Raw genomic sequence first — 16,842 nt, forward strand, 5'->3', positions numbered from 1 at the left:
AATGTCACTCTTGACTATTTGGGGTTTCTTGTATAAACACATCAGTGTGATTTTTTGAGTAGTTTTAAAGGGAAATCAAGCAACCCTCTCTCCATCCTAAACATAAGCCACCTCTTGTGCCCTCAGTTGACATGTCAATCCGCAAAAATAATCAAGTTTGGTCTCCATAAAGAAGACGAGTTGGAGATTATAAATTTTCAGTAGATGCTGAAGTCTTCGAACTGCCCGCGGATTCCCAAGCCGCGAACGTTCCAACATAATAGTTTCATGGTATCCGATCAGCCTGCCAGCTGGTGACCGCCGATATCATGTTAGTTTTGTTATTGTCGACTGTGTTGGTCTCCTCAATCTGGATTGAAAAACTCGACCCAATTGAACATCCTACCTTAAACTGAGGCCTTTTTTTCCTTCCATTTTTTCTAATAGATTTTCATCTAAGTCTTGGTCCATCAACTTTTGGGCCTCTATATTAGACTTTTCTTTGGTAGAATTTTAGATTTTGGAAAGTAATCCCATATTATATCCTCTATATTAGCCTGTCTTATCCCATATCAAATTTCACCATGCCTTAGTTTACCGCATAAAAAGCAAAAAAGAGTGAATTTTTCATATTCAAATTTGACATAGACAGACGTACCATTTGGGAGTGTGAACCTCTTCTTTCTTTTCAGCGGTTTACTAACATCAATTCGTACCCTCACTCGCATTATTCCTTTGTAACCCAATTGGACAACTATTGTATCATAATCAAAGAAAACCCTAATAAAATTGTCTAACTGTCTTGCAACTACCTCAGACATGAAACCATGAGGAATGTCATTGATGATAACCCAAAAATCAACTTCAGTTAATTAAACAGGCAAAGGATCTTCCCCTTTTTTTAGTCGATATAACACCAATAGATGGGAATTAAAGTTTCACGATCCATATTTCTCAATTCGATCCACATCTACTTCTAAATAAAATTGAAACAGGAATCTACCGTTCTCTAGATCTGATATTGAAACTCCCCTAATGGTCATACATTTGCCAGTGTTGATCCCATTGCTTGAAAGTGAACTACACTTAAAGTGAGAAGCGTTCCCACAAAGCAATTTGCATAAGATGTTTCGCTATTAGAAGCTTCTACCCCTAACTGAATCGTTTCATCCTCCGCATCCTCTAAAGACAGACTTACTATTGAATCCTCCATTATTAAAATCCTTTAGAGAAAACCATAAACATGAAAAACGAAACAAAACTGGGAAAAGAAACTCGTGCTATCAAAAGGAGAAAAAACATGTCAAAAGATATAGAGAAAAGTGTGTCAAATGTATGATTTTTTATTTACTTTCAATATTGATAAAGATTAAATTATTTTACTTTTTTAAAGAAACCAATTTATTTAATTTCGAATTTAAGAGTGTCTGAATAAATTGTTTTTACAGTGTAACGACTCGAAAGTCAAGGGTGTCAAAAAATGTATTTTTGGGACTCCGTTTTCGTAAATTAGACTCGTAAATGTTTATATGTTAGTTGTGTAGTTAATTAAATTTTGGATAGATAATTTACATGAATTAGGAGCTATTATGGTTCAAGGACAAAATTGCATATGAGTTAAAAGTTGAACTACAGATCAAAACAAACTAAAGGGGGCTAAAGTAGCAATTAAACTGTTTAATAAATGGTTGTGTATAGGTGGCCGGTTATGGTTAAGTGTAATGCATGTATATATATTTAATATATGTTATATTAAATAGTTAATAATAATAGAAACATATAATAAAAGAAAGAATAAAGAAATAAAAAGAGAATTGCATGCAAAATTAAAAAAGAAAGAAAAGAAAAGAAAAGAAAGAAAGAAAAGAAGGAAAGAGCGCACGGCTAGGGACCTAAGGGGTTCAAGCTCAAATTGGTTAATACAATTTAGTCCCTATACTTGTAATTTTGAAGTTTTTGGAATCCGGTACTTTAGACTACCCTACCCATATTGTAATTTTTAGTATTATTCAAGATTTTAAATGTTGATATTGTTGAATAGTTTAAGTATTAGAGATTAAATAGATAGATTTTTAATATAGAAATAGAAAAGGACTAAATTGTGGAATAAATTGTTGATTTTGAGCGATAGGGATTAAATTGAAAAAAAATTCAAAATTAAGAGGTTGAATTGGAAAATAGGAAGCTAAATTTAGTTAGAGTGAAATTAGGATGAAAATATAAAGTTAAATGTGAAGGTTAAAAACTAGTCTCGATTTAGGGACTAAATTGAAGAATATGCAAAATATAGTGTGAAAATTGAAAATTAATGTGAAATTGAATTGTGTAATATTAATGTATTTTAATTTTTTTATTTCATAGCTAATGTCATACCGGAATCCTCGAGTAAAAAGGGAAGGATAAATTCGACGTCAAATAGCTCGAAATTCACGATTTGTATTTTTATAATCCGAACTAAGTTATAAATTATTGCATTTTGAATTGTTGCATATGGTAAGCATTTGAGGTGAGTACTTTTGTCCTTTGAATTGAATTCATAGTCGATTGAAATGGATTGATTTGGTAAATTATGAATTTATTAAATATATATGGAGATTGAATTGAATATATGTTTATATGTGATAATGTGTATGTATGTGAAATTGAGACATTGGTTGATTGGAAAAGTTAAATGAAACCCTCTTAACTATATCAAGCTAAGTCGGATAAATATGGCATGTCATAGGATATGAAGAGTTCAGGAATTACTTCGACCTCGAGTCGATGAGGTACTGGGTGCCAATTTGCTTCGGCTTAACTGATGAGACGCTGGGTGTCAATTTATATAGCTGGCTGCAATTATTACTTCGAATTTATCCAATGAGGCATTGGGTGCCAAATTGTTGTGTTGGTTGGATCAGTGTATCCGTCTGAGTCCGGGTCGTGTTAATAGAGAAAATAAACGATAAAATTTATGTTTTCGATATTGAAATAAAATGATTGAGAAATGAAAATAAGATGTGAAATGAAATATGAAATGGTATATTGTTGTGAATATGGATTGAATTATGAGAAATGGAATATGAAATGATGAAATGAGATGTGGAACTTGAAATGAATTCAAGTATTGATCAAAGAGATGAATCATGTCATTGCATGAGTTGTAATATGCAAATGCTATATGAAATGCCATTAGTATGTGCTTGAACATGTGGAAATTTTAGTAGATGTGAATAAGAAATGATCAAAATTATATTATTGATTTGAAACACATGTACATAGCTTTACTTGTTGCACTTTGCATTTTAATTACTTATATCAAGTTTATATTATTCATATTATAGAAGTACTCCTGAGTTTTACTCAGTGTGCGATTTTGTTTTTTGTGCGCAGGCTAGGTGCTTTCCAACTTATCGTTAACTCAGCATCCAATAACGAATCTCGAGCTCAAGTGTGGTGATGTTATATTTTTCAATGGCATGTACTTAGGAGGTCTTTTAGTTGATAATGTGATGATAATTTGGATTTCAAGTGAATTGATGTTTATATGTATATATATGGTTATGGTTGAAGTTAGGTTTTGGTATGTGTTTTTAGTTTTAAAGGTTGATATCCCAAGTAGCTAAATGTTAGTTCAATATTGGCAAATTTTGTATGGATGAAAGTCTTGAATGGTTGATGCATTGTTGAAATGTTTGAACATATAAAATGTGGTACCAATGAAGGTACATTGGTTAGGCATATTAGGTGATGGATTTGGTATATTTTAAGCATTTTTAATCATGTTTTGAATAGGTTAAATGATTGGTAATTGAGTTGGTTAGTGTCCAAGCAAGTAGGAAATGGTAAACTTGAGTTCTAAGGTACTTTTAGGTGCACATGGCCGTATGTCACACACGGGCATGTGACCTAAGTTAGTGAGTTACACGTGCTAAGACATGGTCGTGTCTCAAGTCAGTGAGACACAGCCGTGTGTCCCAACTTCGAGAGTCACATCAGTTGGGGCATTCCACACTGCCTTGCTTCCCCTATTTTTAGGAAATCTTGAAAATGACCCTAAACTTACAGAATTGTTCCAAATTAGTCCCTGCCTATTTCTAAACTATTTTTAGGGTCCTGTAGACTTGAAATAGAGCTGTGAGAGTAACTTTTATTCTGAATTGGAATGGATTAGCAAACCTAAATTAAGTGCATTCTACTAACATCACCGAAGATAAATAAAATAAATAGTCAGAGTATGGACCTATACTCTGATGCTAAAATTGGAATAGTCTTGTGTGTAACCAACTTTTAGCATTCAAGAAGGGATAAATAATGATAAGAGTGTACACAGTGGAAGACCAAGTTTAGTAATGATAAATAGTGATAAGAATGTAGATAGTGGAAAACCAAGTTTAGCATTGCATAACATGATTTATTATTCGATTGTATAAGATTGTAGTATGAAAGTATTAGATTGTTGTGACCTGCTTCTGTATATTATAATGTTAATGGCTAGCTTACATGTTTAATTATGATTGATTATTTGTTTTGATTTGTTAGTAATGCCCGTGACCCTAATCTGACGATAGGGAAGGGTTAGGGATGTTACATACCATATATCAAAATTCTGTGTTAGTAACCCAAAAAAAATCTCCTAATCCTAATAAAAAAGAAAAAAGAAATAAGAGCTCCTAATCTTAAGAAAAGAACAAGAATCCTTAAACACTTACTTATTGGAAGAGGGAAAAACAGGCATGCGACCATACAAGTTCAACGCTCCATCTCCTCAAAACTATCATTTTCATGACCTCCAAATACTTCTTCCCTTTCCCTCCATTTCCTCAAAACCTTTCTCCTAAACACTTTCCCACCCCTTTAAACGCCTGATTCCCTCTCTTCCTTCCAAACCCATCCCCAAAAACCATACTTTCTCGCTCAGGACTATTATTTTGTCTAATAGATGATTATATACATGACAATCTACACCACTCTTCTATTCTAAATGTAACCATAATTATCGCATGCAATGCTTCTATACTTTTTAAAAGTGGATATGGTAACACTTTTTTCCAACAAATCAAACAACTAATTAAACATGAGATATCATAAGGTGTGATGTGGTGGTTGCTCACTTCATTCCTTAATAATGAGATCGAAAGTTTTATTCTCGTTCATGAGAACAATATTGTTGGATTAAATAATAAGAAGTTCAATGTCTCATTTAAATATGATTTTAGTTTTGAGTTTTGTAGATGAAAAAACAACATTGGAAAAATTGTCTCATGTTTAAGAGTCTACTCAACTCAACTTTAAATTTAATCAAAGTCCAATATGACTAATAAAAGTTGTTAAATACATATATGTATATATTATATAAGTTATTAATCAATGACTCTTAAACGCAATATTTACTCTAAATTTGGTATCTAATATATATATTTTAATTTGAAAGTTTCTTTTAAAATTCTTTGTTGATTAAATTTCAAACCAAGGCGATGAAAATATCAGGTTTATGTATATAAGGTCCTCTTCAATTGAAATTTGATTAAGACATCAACTCTGACCACAAATTTCTAATATATTTATCTAATAGATTATTATTTGTGACCATCTACACCACTCTTCTATTCTATATTGAAGTCTCCTATTAAGAGATCTTAAAAGCCTTAATTATTAGAAAAATAAGTAAGAAAAATAAAAATTTAGAAATAAATGGTGGCTTTGACGTGCATAAAACATTTTTATGTATGGCCCAAATAAAGCACTCAACATTTTAAGTACGATCGTAAAAATGATTAATTAAAATGTTTTCTTTTTATATAAATATCATCTCATAGATATATCTTTCAATAACATATTTTTCCATAATGTTACGTTACTTTACCATATAAGTTTATATAAATTTATGTTTGACATAATGACTTACTTGACTCTTAAACTTTAAATAAAATAAAATTATTTTAGCCCTCTATTTCATTTTTTAACTTTTTAATCCTTAAATTTGTATTTTTTTTGTCAAATCACCTCATAATAAATGAAAAATTAATGTTTTCTTTTAACTTTATTAACGTGACATACACGTGGATAACATGTAAGCATTTAATTAGTTTTTAAAATTTTAAAAATTTCAAAAATATATAAAAATTATTTTTAAAAATTAAATATCATTAAAATTATTAAAAAAAGTATATATTTTTATATTTTAAAATTTAAAAATTAACTAAATGCTGACATATCATTTATATGTATGGTACATTAAACCTTAACTTTTCTATTTATTTTGAAGTGATTTGAAAGAAAAAATGCTAGTTGAAGGGGTAAAAGAGATGACAAATTAAATAAAAGATTAAAATAACTTTTTATTTTTGTTTTATAAAATTGGAAAGTCAAAAAGTGATTATACATTTATATGATAATTTTATATACAAAAGATATAACTATACGACACAATTATTGAGTAATAATTATAAAATGGTTGAGTTGGACTTCTTCTAAAATAATAAAACATTATTACATACCAACACACACTAAAAGAGGCGAGAGATGTTGAAGTAATGTACTAATATTCCTGGTAATGGATAAAAGCTGTCCAAATGCATGGTGATGAGGAGGTACAAACCCTCTAGTATTTAGACAATGATGAAGACCAGCTGGTTTTGCGAAGGAGCCTTCACTGAGTGAGGTGCTTTGAAAATGGCTAAGCAAGATGGCAAGCACCCACTAATCACTATTGGCTTAACTTTATTGTTAATTAGGTGCAACCGAAATTGATTATAAATTACAAGCAAATTGGTTGGTTCTTAATAATTAGAGGACTCATTAATTTATTGTGAACGAAAAAGAAAATTGATTCGTGAAATAAATAAATTTGGACCGTAATGTTGAATACAAAAACGTAGAGGGTTGTTGCAGCTGGAAGAGTTCCAATCAAATTATCAACAGACGGACCAGAGATTTCAGAATTTATCCCATTCCAACCAAGTATAAGTAATACTACCAACACCAAGTATAATAATATTATTAATAAATGAATATTTACAAAGGTACCCTCGCACCCTTTACAATTTTTTTCTACACATTTTAATCAAGTCTTATTCAAAATAAACGGGACTAACCGGGTTACATTGACTCGTCCGATACGATGACGGCGTCAGCATCCCACCAAGTTTCAACCTCAGAATCCGTTAGGTTCCTTAACGGCGAGCTCGCCTTCCTCATATCACCCACCGTTAACATTCTCTTCACGTCACCCCTGATATAAACTTTCTCGACGCCGTCAGTATTGACCGCTGAGATTTTCTCCATGGGTTTTTCGGGGCTCCATTCTGTCAGAATCACCGGCTGCCGGCAATCAAGGCGCGTGTCCCATGCACTGACGGCGACTCGTCGAGTTGACGAATCACCGCCGGCGGAGACTACAACTGCTGGCGACGACGACGATGCTGAAACCGCCTGAAAGTCGCTCTTCTCCCCAAAAATTGACCTGATTTTTGTTTCTTTGTTGATATCGTAAACATTTAAAAAGTTGCTGCTTTCATCGAGGTCCAAACGGAACCCTAATCCTAAGTTGTCCCACAGCTTCACCACGCTTTTTCCGTTGGTTAGCTCTTCAGCCCACGAAAATAGATCGCCGATGCTGCTTCTCCTCTTTCGCAGGGTGGAGCCACTGTTCCGCCATTGATCGTCAATAAAATGACCCGATCCTCTCACTCGAAAATCCTCATCAACTTGTCGCCAGTTTTGAGAAGCCGAGGGCTCCTCATATTCTACTTCGTTGTCCGATGATGAACATGATGAAGTCTCCGAGTCAGTATCAAAATCTGTGTCATAAAGAAGAGGTCGAGATGGTAGAGAATGGTTTCGTCGGAATCTGATAACCAGAATCTTGAGTCTATTGATTATGGTAGATAAGGAGGCCAGTAGGGCAAGAATCAAAGCCCCCATTTCCAAAAATGATAAGCTTGGTAGATTTTATCAATCCCAGAAAGGGCATAAACTTGGGAAAGAAAAGATGGGTTGTTTAGAGTGCTTATGCTAGCTTCGAAATCGCTTATCCTGTTGATAACCGGAATTTCCATGGTTTAGAACCAAACACTGCCTAGGTTGAAGAGTTAAAAGAAAGAGTAGCAAAAGCTTTGGAAAGCAAAGAAAAGATAAGAGGAGAAATTGGAGAAGAGGAGGTTTGTGAAAGTGATTAGGGTGGGGTTTTAAAGGCGGAAAGAAAAGGGCAATTTAATTTGGCAGCGCTGAAATGGCAGATAACAATTGGCTACGTGGTGTAGAAAAATCGTGGCCACATCAGACAAGGAAAGGGGGGAGGAGGGAGGAGCTTTTGCCCAGATTGAGATGGGGACGGATGAGTCAGCGACGCAGAGGCCAAACATTGGTGTTTTCTACTTTTTTGATGAGTCATATTTGATCAGAGTTTTGTTTTTTTATTTATTTGAAAAATACTAATAATAATATATGGTCCTCTTTTAAAGTGTGGTCTGTTTGTGGGACTGGGAGGGCGGTTGTTGTGGCGGTGAGGGAGAGATATGACTGAACACAGAGAAATACATAATAAATGGGAAGAACGGTTATTCCACCACTTATTATTTGACGTGGTGACAGCTCATTCGCTTTTAACAATTATATTCCATACTCCAAGGTTTCATGATAGCAAAGATTTGTTTACTCTATAAATAATTTGTGTGCCTTAAATTTAATGTATATGTGGTAGTGATTTGATGTGAAATTGTAAAAATGAAAAACTTAGGTATTTAGTTTGGGTGGGTGGTCCCCGCTTTGCAGGACCTCGAGCTCGAGGTGCTTCATAGGGTGACGGAAGTTGGCGATGGACGGAAGTGAAGGGGGGTGGGTGGGGGGCGGCACATCCGAATATTAGGACTGGTCCAAGACAAGCAAAAAGATTTGTTTGTATTTTACTAATTTTCAATGATTGCGAAATTTGGGGTTGTGGTAACAATATTTAACACGCTACTCATTTGGGTTTGTAATTGAAGTTAATGATACAAATACAATTCACGTGTTGTTGTTGCTCATACTTTGCCATTACCGTGCCTTCGTAATTGTATTGGTGGACACGAAACGCCTAACATCTTCTAGACCTTTTCCTCAAGCTAATCCTTTTGATGTGTGAGAAATTTATTTTATTTATTTTTAAATGATGAATCCCAAAACTATGTGTAAATTAATTTTGTGCAGTTCTTTTACATAATAATTTGATTTAATTTAAATTTCATCTACTTCTTACATTATTATCAATATAACATCATAGGTGAAGTCAATTTTTTTCGGACAAAATTAAATTGTATATTTTTATGATAATAAAAATATAATTTTACAATTTTAATAGCCTATATCATTATAATTTTTAAAGATTTAAATTAAAATTTTATCATTTTTGAGAGGGTCAAAGTGTAATTTTACTATTACTAATTTAAAATTTTATAAATTATAAAGGAGACAAAAAGAGAATATTTTCATTTTAGGAGGATCGGACCCTGTTAACCCCCTTGGCTCTGTTCTTGTATAACACCCTTTTATGTTTACATATTATATACACAAATAATTATACTTATCAAATATAAATATAAATTGATATATTCATTTCTTTAAACATGAACAATTAATTCAAAACTAAAGTTTTATATACACATTGTAATCAAAAGAAAAGTTTAATGTGTATAATCACACAAAATTGAAGTTTATATATCAATTTGCACATTAAATCAAATTTTATATATAATTTTTATCTTTATCTTTTTTATAAATAAATTTTAATTCGATATGTAATCTGATTTTGATTTTTTTTATAATTCTACACATAAATTTTAATTTCCTTTAATTGTATACATAAAATAAAAGAAAATACCTTAAACACTTAAATGAATTAAATACTGATTGTCTCCAATTTTTTATTCAATAAAATTTATTAAAAAAAGTAAGGAGAAGCATTATCACACAAGAGGTAAGAAAATGTTATTGTAACTGTAGGGTTAATGTAACACTTCTAACTCGTATCCGTTGCCGAAGCAGGGTTACGGAGTATTACAGGACAACGAAATAGTAAATCATTTCAATCATACATTAATACAAACATAATCAAATTGCTTGGACCTTAAGAAACTCACATACTAACCAAAATATAAAATCAAAATGACATTAATAGGGTCAAAAACACATCAAAACCAACCTAATATGTGCCTAACTAATATACCCTCATTGGTACCGCAATTGTAATAGCCCGATTTTAGGCCTAGTCGGAACAGTGGTTTCGGGACCACAAATCCGACGAGAAAAAAAAATGTAATGGCCTGAATTTTCAGAGGTGTCGGAACGGTGATTTGAGATCACTAAATTCGACAAATGGGTAGAAAATATTATTAATTTAGTAAGTATAAGTTAAATGTGAAGTTAGGAAATTTTTGAAATAGTGAATAGTGAACTAGAAATAAATATTAAAATAATTAGAATCGAAATGAGGTATCAAGACCTCGGGGATTTTAAACAGAGCCATAAATATTTTTATAAATATTTATGGAGTGTTAAAAAGTTAGTATTAAAGTTTCGTTAAGAAATTTTAAAGTTCCGATAATTAATTGAACAAAAAGGACTAAATTGTAACAAATGCAAAATTTTGGGAAATGATTAAATAGCTTAAATGATAAAAGGAAGAGGGCTTAAAAGGGAAATAGACCCAAGGTCTATTTGGGCTGGACGGCAAAGGCATGAAATCAGCAAGAAAGTAAGAAGAATTAAGGGAAAAATTGGAATATTGTAAAATTTGCTTAATAAAGTTAGGACCAAAGTGGAATTATCTAGATTTCTCTTTAATTTTCTGAATTCTCATCAGCTAAAACACCATGGAAGGGCTTCTTCAAGCTGGTTCTTCATATTTTTATTACAAGTAAGTTCAATTCTTGACTATTTCTTGAAATTTTTGTATTTTTATAACTTTTACAACTAGGCCCACTTGTTAAATTCATTAGTTTTTGATTTTATGAAAGAATTTGAAAGTTGATATGAATATTTTCTGGAATTATATGATGATTTATCATGAAATTAGAGCTTTAAATTGTTCATATGCTGATTTTATTTAAAGAATTGAATAGAAAGTGAATGTTTGGGACCTAATAGTAAAAGAGTTTGAAGATAGAGTTATATGTGGAAATTCTGAATTTCAATAGTTGTGTAACAACTTATAATGTCTAGGTAAAGTATTAATTGAGAAAATTAAATTAATTGAGGGGTTAATTGAGAAAGGACCGAATTGTATAAACTGTGAAATTTGGGGCAAAATGGAAATCAACATTTTGCACTAAAGCAGTTTTGGACAGCAGCAGTAGTGTAACTTTGAAAAATCACCAAAAATTGTAGAGATTGAATTAGAGGATTAATAAAATATGAAACTAAATATTATTGAGTCTAGTTTCTTATAAAAGAAACGGTGTGAGCAATGGAATTGTAAATCATGAGATATAATAGATTTTGTGAGACAATGTCAGAATGAATTCGGGTTCCCCTGTTCTGACTTTGGAAAATCATTAAAAATTGTAAAAAAATTATTATGAGTTATAATTTATATGGTTAGAATCCTTAATGAGTCTATTTTTAGAACAAACAAACGAAAATATCATCCAAATTCTTTATAATGAGATAATTAATTTTTAGTTAAGAGTGGTCGGAACTGTCAGACAGCGAAACAGGGGAAAATTTAAAGAATAAAATGTACTATTTGGCTAAACCAAAAGTTCTGAAAATTTTATGGTATTAAGATATGTGAGTCTAGTTTCAGGGAAAATTAACGGATCTTAATTTGGAGCTCTGTAGCTCCAGATAAAAATAATTTAGTGACTCTGACTCAGATAAACAGTTTTGAATATACATGTGAGTGAATAGTGAAATTATAGCTAATGTTGTTTAAGTGTGTTATACACATTAAGGATGTGGAATGGAGAGGAGGAGGAGGAAAATTGGGAAATATATGAATGATTTGTGTATAATTGGTCATATGCTTGATTTTAATTGATAAACGATGAAATAGAAATGATGCTTATATTTGTGCATTATTGGTCATGGTTTAAGCTCATGTGTGAAAATAAAAGTTCATAGTATGTGTGTATGGTATATTCGGTATATGATTTGGCATGAAATAATGTCATGAATGATTTATGAATTAACACATGTTGGTAAGCCTGATACATGAATAAATGTTGTGCTCATCCATGCTTATAATGCTTAGGCTATACGTGTATTTGGTTAACATATTTGGTGTATATGCTTAGACTTTGGCCAAGTAGTGGCTAGATTATGCCACGTTAAATTTATAAGTTATGCATTGAAATGATTTATCGTGTGGTTAGTTTCAAAAAGAGTCATGTTTAAATACACTAGCTTGCAACTATGGTTGAATGATATGCTTATATCTTGTGTGATGTGCATAGAAACAAGTGTGGAAAGATAATGAAATAATAAGTTCATATGGCTGAAATTTAATGATTAAATGTTAATTTCATGAATTATACAATGTATGATGAAATGTATTCATTTTTCAAATGAGAGTAAAATAAAAATGCGAAAATCGAATAAATGATCAAATTAAGCGGAACGCCGGATTTGAGTACTTCTGATCAAGAGATAAAGTGATAAGTGGTAGCTTTAGCTACACTTATCTGATCAAGTGAAAAAGTGATAAGTGTTACACTTATCTGATCAATAGACAAAGTGATAAGTGGTAGCTTTAGCTACACTTATCTGATCAAGTGAAAAAGTGATAAGTGCTATACTTATCTGATCAAGTGATAACTATTTTATAACTTTTTTAAAAAAAACCCTAAACTCTCTCTGTCCCCAAGAGTACCTGGCTTAGAAGTCCTAGAGATAGCAGGAACTGCTGCGGCTTGGGATGGAAGCAAGTGGTGGCGAAGACCGAGAGAGGAGGGATGAGATCTCTCTTTTTGCTGAAGAACTAGTCCAGTTATCAGTCAAAGGCTCTATGGTGGTACCAAGTTCCAAACCTACACTGATATGTACGGTTTGGACAGGAAAAATTTATAACCCAGATGGTTTTAGGGCCCAGATGAAAAGTATATGGAAGACTAGGAAGAAGTTTGAGATTCAGGTGGCGAGACAAAATTTATTTCTAATAATTTTTGAGTTGGAAGAAGATCTGGAATCGATTTTAGAGGGGAGACCTTGGCTTTTTCGGAAAAATTTAATTCTGTTTGACAGACTAAGTCATGCGATGGAGAGGGATCAGATCTAGCTTACTTCATCCCCATTTTGGTTAAAAATTGAATCGTGTTCCCCAGAATTTGATAAAAAAGACTTACTGCATGCTATTGGTGGAACGTTTGGTGGGGTCCTCAGATCTGAAGTTTGTGAAGAGGTTTGTCGACTCAGAGTTAGTTTGGATGCTCAGAAACCACTTAGAAGAGGTATTTTTGTCTCTTCTGATTATGTTAGTAAAGCTTGGATCCCTTTTAAGTATGAAAATTTGCCATTGTTTTGTTTTGGTTGTGGAAGAATGGGGCATGGGTTGAGCAACTGCATTCAGATACCACCTGAAAAAAAAAAGTAAAGTTAGTGAAAATCCTCCTTACTCGGTAGCATTAAAAGCAGAATCAAGATTAATAGCAAAAGAGAGTATGAAATTTAATAGCTTGATGAAACAAACGGGGGTGCAAAGCTCTTACATTGGAGGGGAAAAGAAGATGCCCACTAGTATAAAATATGCTGAGGACGGATATATTGAGATGGGGGGTTCAAAGGATATTTTAAGTCTAAAGGAAGGGGGGGAGACGATGAGAAGAGTACAAACTGGCGAAAAAACAACAAAAGCTGAAAGTGATACGAGGAAGAGGAAGTCCTTAGATGCAGATTTGATAAACTATTTTCAAGGAAATGTTATCAGAGATGGAATTAAGAGACTGAAACGAAATACTCAAGTGGATTATGATACTGGTCCTGCAGTGATGATGACAGACAATGTTGAGCAAAGCGAAGTACAAGACTTAATGAGATCGGCGGCTGCCAAGAGGCAAGCCGACCGGACGCAATGAAAATTGTAAGTTGGAATATTCGTGGATTGGGGAGTCCACGAGCTGGTAGAAGGCTACGGTTTTTCATAAAGCAGTATAATCCCCATTTGGTCTTCTTGATGGAGACTAAAGTTAATAAACAGAAGATGGAAAAGGTTAGACGGAGTTGTGGGTTTATGCATGGAATTGATGTAGAGGCTGAAGGATCAAAAGGAGGTTTATACTTAGCTTGGAAAGGAGATTTGATAATTAGTCTACGAAGTTTTTCTAAAAACCACATCGATGTTTTGGTGAAAGAAGAGCAGGATAAAGAAGAGTGGAGATTTACAGGGTTTTATGGTTCTCCATATGTTCAGAATAAGAACGCTTCATGGGATTTATTGATGACTTTGGGACTTGATAAGAGTTATCCATGGCTGGTTAGTGGTGATTTTAATGAGATCTTGTACTCTTATGAGAAATGTGGGGGCATCCCAAGAGATGAGAGCAGAATGCATGCATTCTGAGAGGCCCTAGAACATTGTCAATTAGAAGATCTGGGGTATTCAGGAGTATGGTTTACATGGGAAAGGGGAAATTTACCTGAGACAAATATTAGAGAAAGACTTGATAGAGGGGTGATAAACGATAAATGGAGGCTCCTTTTTCCTGCCGGTAGGGTTAACCATCTCTCTTATACAATGTCTGATCATTGTCCACTTCTAATTAGTACGGATGGTGATAGAAATCATAAGGGTAATTCAAAGTTTAAGTTTAAGGCGTAGTGGTTGATGGAAGAATCATGCGAAAAAGCTATCAGAGATTCTTGGGAATCAAGTACGGTTACTTTTGCCGAGAAAATTGGAAAATTGCAGGCTGATTTATTAAATTGGGTGGAAAAAATTAAGAAAGGAAGAGTGACTAAAGAAGAAGTTATTAGTACAGCTTGATAAGTTACTGGGAGAGGATAAGAATGATAACACGTTGGCAGAAACCATTGACACCAAGATTCACCTGAATTTGGAGATTGATAAAGATGAAATTTATTGGGAACAAAGGGCAAGAGCGAACTGGCTTCAAGCAGGGGATAAGAACTCAGCCTTTTTTCATAGATTTGCTACATACCGTAGACGTATAAATACAATTTCCAGGTTGGAGAAAGCTGAAGGGGGAGAAGCTACTGAGGAGAGTGAGATTAATGAAGTAGCGTCCTCATTTTTTCAAGAGCTCTTTACGACAAAAGGAGTGGGGGATTGTTCACATCTGTTATCAGGTATTAAGGAAAAGATTTCCATTGATACTAATAGAGAGCTTTTGGCAGTGTTTAGAGCAGACGAATTATATGTGGCGTTAAAGGGAATGAGACCTACAAAAGCCCCAGGACATGATGGTTTTCCAGCTATTTTCTTTCAGAAATTCTAGCATATTGTGGGTAAGGAAACAACAAATTTCTGTCTGGATATCTTAAATAATGGTGCTAGTTTTGGTTCTTTTAATCATACAGATATTGTGTTGATTCCAAAAATCTCAAATCCCACTAGTATTGTTAATTTCAGACCTATTAGTTTATGTTCGGTAATTTATAAAATGGTTGCAAAAACAATTGCTAATCGACTTCAAGGAGTCATTGGAAGATGTATTGATGAAGCCCAAAGTGCATTTGTTCCAGGGAGGCTAATAACTGACAATGTGCTTCTAGCTTATGAAATATTGCACACTTTCCGGAAGAAGCGGGCAGGAAAACAAGGATATATGGCAGTAAAAATTGATATGAGCAAAGCTTATGATAGGGTTGAGTGGGGATTTTTGAAAGATGTAATGTTACTAATGGGCTTCGCAGCTAAGTGGGTTGGGCTGATTATGAAGTGTGTTTCCACGACATCTTATGCAGTTAATATCAATAGGAGCAGTGGCAGAATCTTTTCATCAACTAGAGGATTACGTCAAGGGGATCCTTTGAGCCCTTTTCTATTTTTGATATGTAGTGAAGGATTATCATCCTTGATGAGATTGGCTTCAAAGACGGGAATGCTAAAAGGTGCAAAAACGAGTAGAAGTGGACCAGAAATTACACATTTACTTTTTGCAGATGATTGTATTTTGTTCGGGGAAGCTTCAAACAAGGGTGCTAGTATTTTAAAGGATATTTTGAAGGAATATGGTGAGTGCTCTGGGAAATGTGTCAATTTCAATAAGTCTTCCATTTTCTTTAGCAGGAATACATCCGAGGAGAAGAAGGAAGAAGCATCGACAAAACTGGGGGTGAGGATTTCAACAAATTCAGAACGCTATTTGGGGCTTCCGAACATGGTTGGCCGAAGGAAGAAGGAATCTTTTCAAGAGTTAAAAGAGAAGATTTTGACTAGGATTAAGGGGTGGAGCACTAGATGGTTATCCCAAGGTGGTAAAGAAATCTTTATTAAGTCAGTTTTACAGGTCATCCCTACCTATGCTATGTCATGTTTCTTATTACCAAAGACTCTTTTTGGAGATTTTGAAAACATATTTGCTAAGTTCTGGTGGCAAAAAGCGCATAAAAGAAGAGGTATTCATTGGTGCCAATGGAAGTATTTATGCCGTCCTAAAGATGAGGGTGGATTGGGTTTCAGAAATATGGCTCAGTTTAACATTTCCCTTTTAGCTAAACAGGGGTGGCGTATCTTGAACAATCCAAATTCTTTAGTAGCAAAAGTATTAAAAGCGAAGTATTTTCCAAACGTTGATTTTTTAAACTCCAGTTTGGGAAATAACGTTTCATATACATGGAAGAGTCTTTGGGCAACTAAGGGTGTCTTAGCTGAGGGATTATGCTGGCGGGTGGGTACAGGCACAAATATTTCAATCGGTCGTGATAATTGGATTCCAGTTTTACAGCGTG

General features: G+C 33.5%; 1 protein-coding gene across 1 annotated transcript; it reads right to left on the minus strand.

The window, feature by feature from the left end:
• Nucleotides 1–7,059: 7,059 nt before the first annotated feature.
• LOC107909564 (uncharacterized) lies at nt 7,060–7,884 on the minus strand. Its single transcript, XM_016837145.2, has one exon. It carries the CDS (start codon nt 7,882–7,884, stop codon nt 7,060–7,062), a length of 825 nt encoding a protein of 274 aa, XP_016692634.2.
• Nucleotides 7,885–16,842: the final 8,958 nt, after the last annotated feature.

Source organism: Gossypium hirsutum, chromosome D02 (assembly GCF_007990345.1).
Source record: "Gossypium hirsutum isolate 1008001.06 chromosome D02, Gossypium_hirsutum_v2.1, whole genome shotgun sequence".
Taxonomy (NCBI): domain Eukaryota; kingdom Viridiplantae; phylum Streptophyta; class Magnoliopsida; order Malvales; family Malvaceae; genus Gossypium; species Gossypium hirsutum.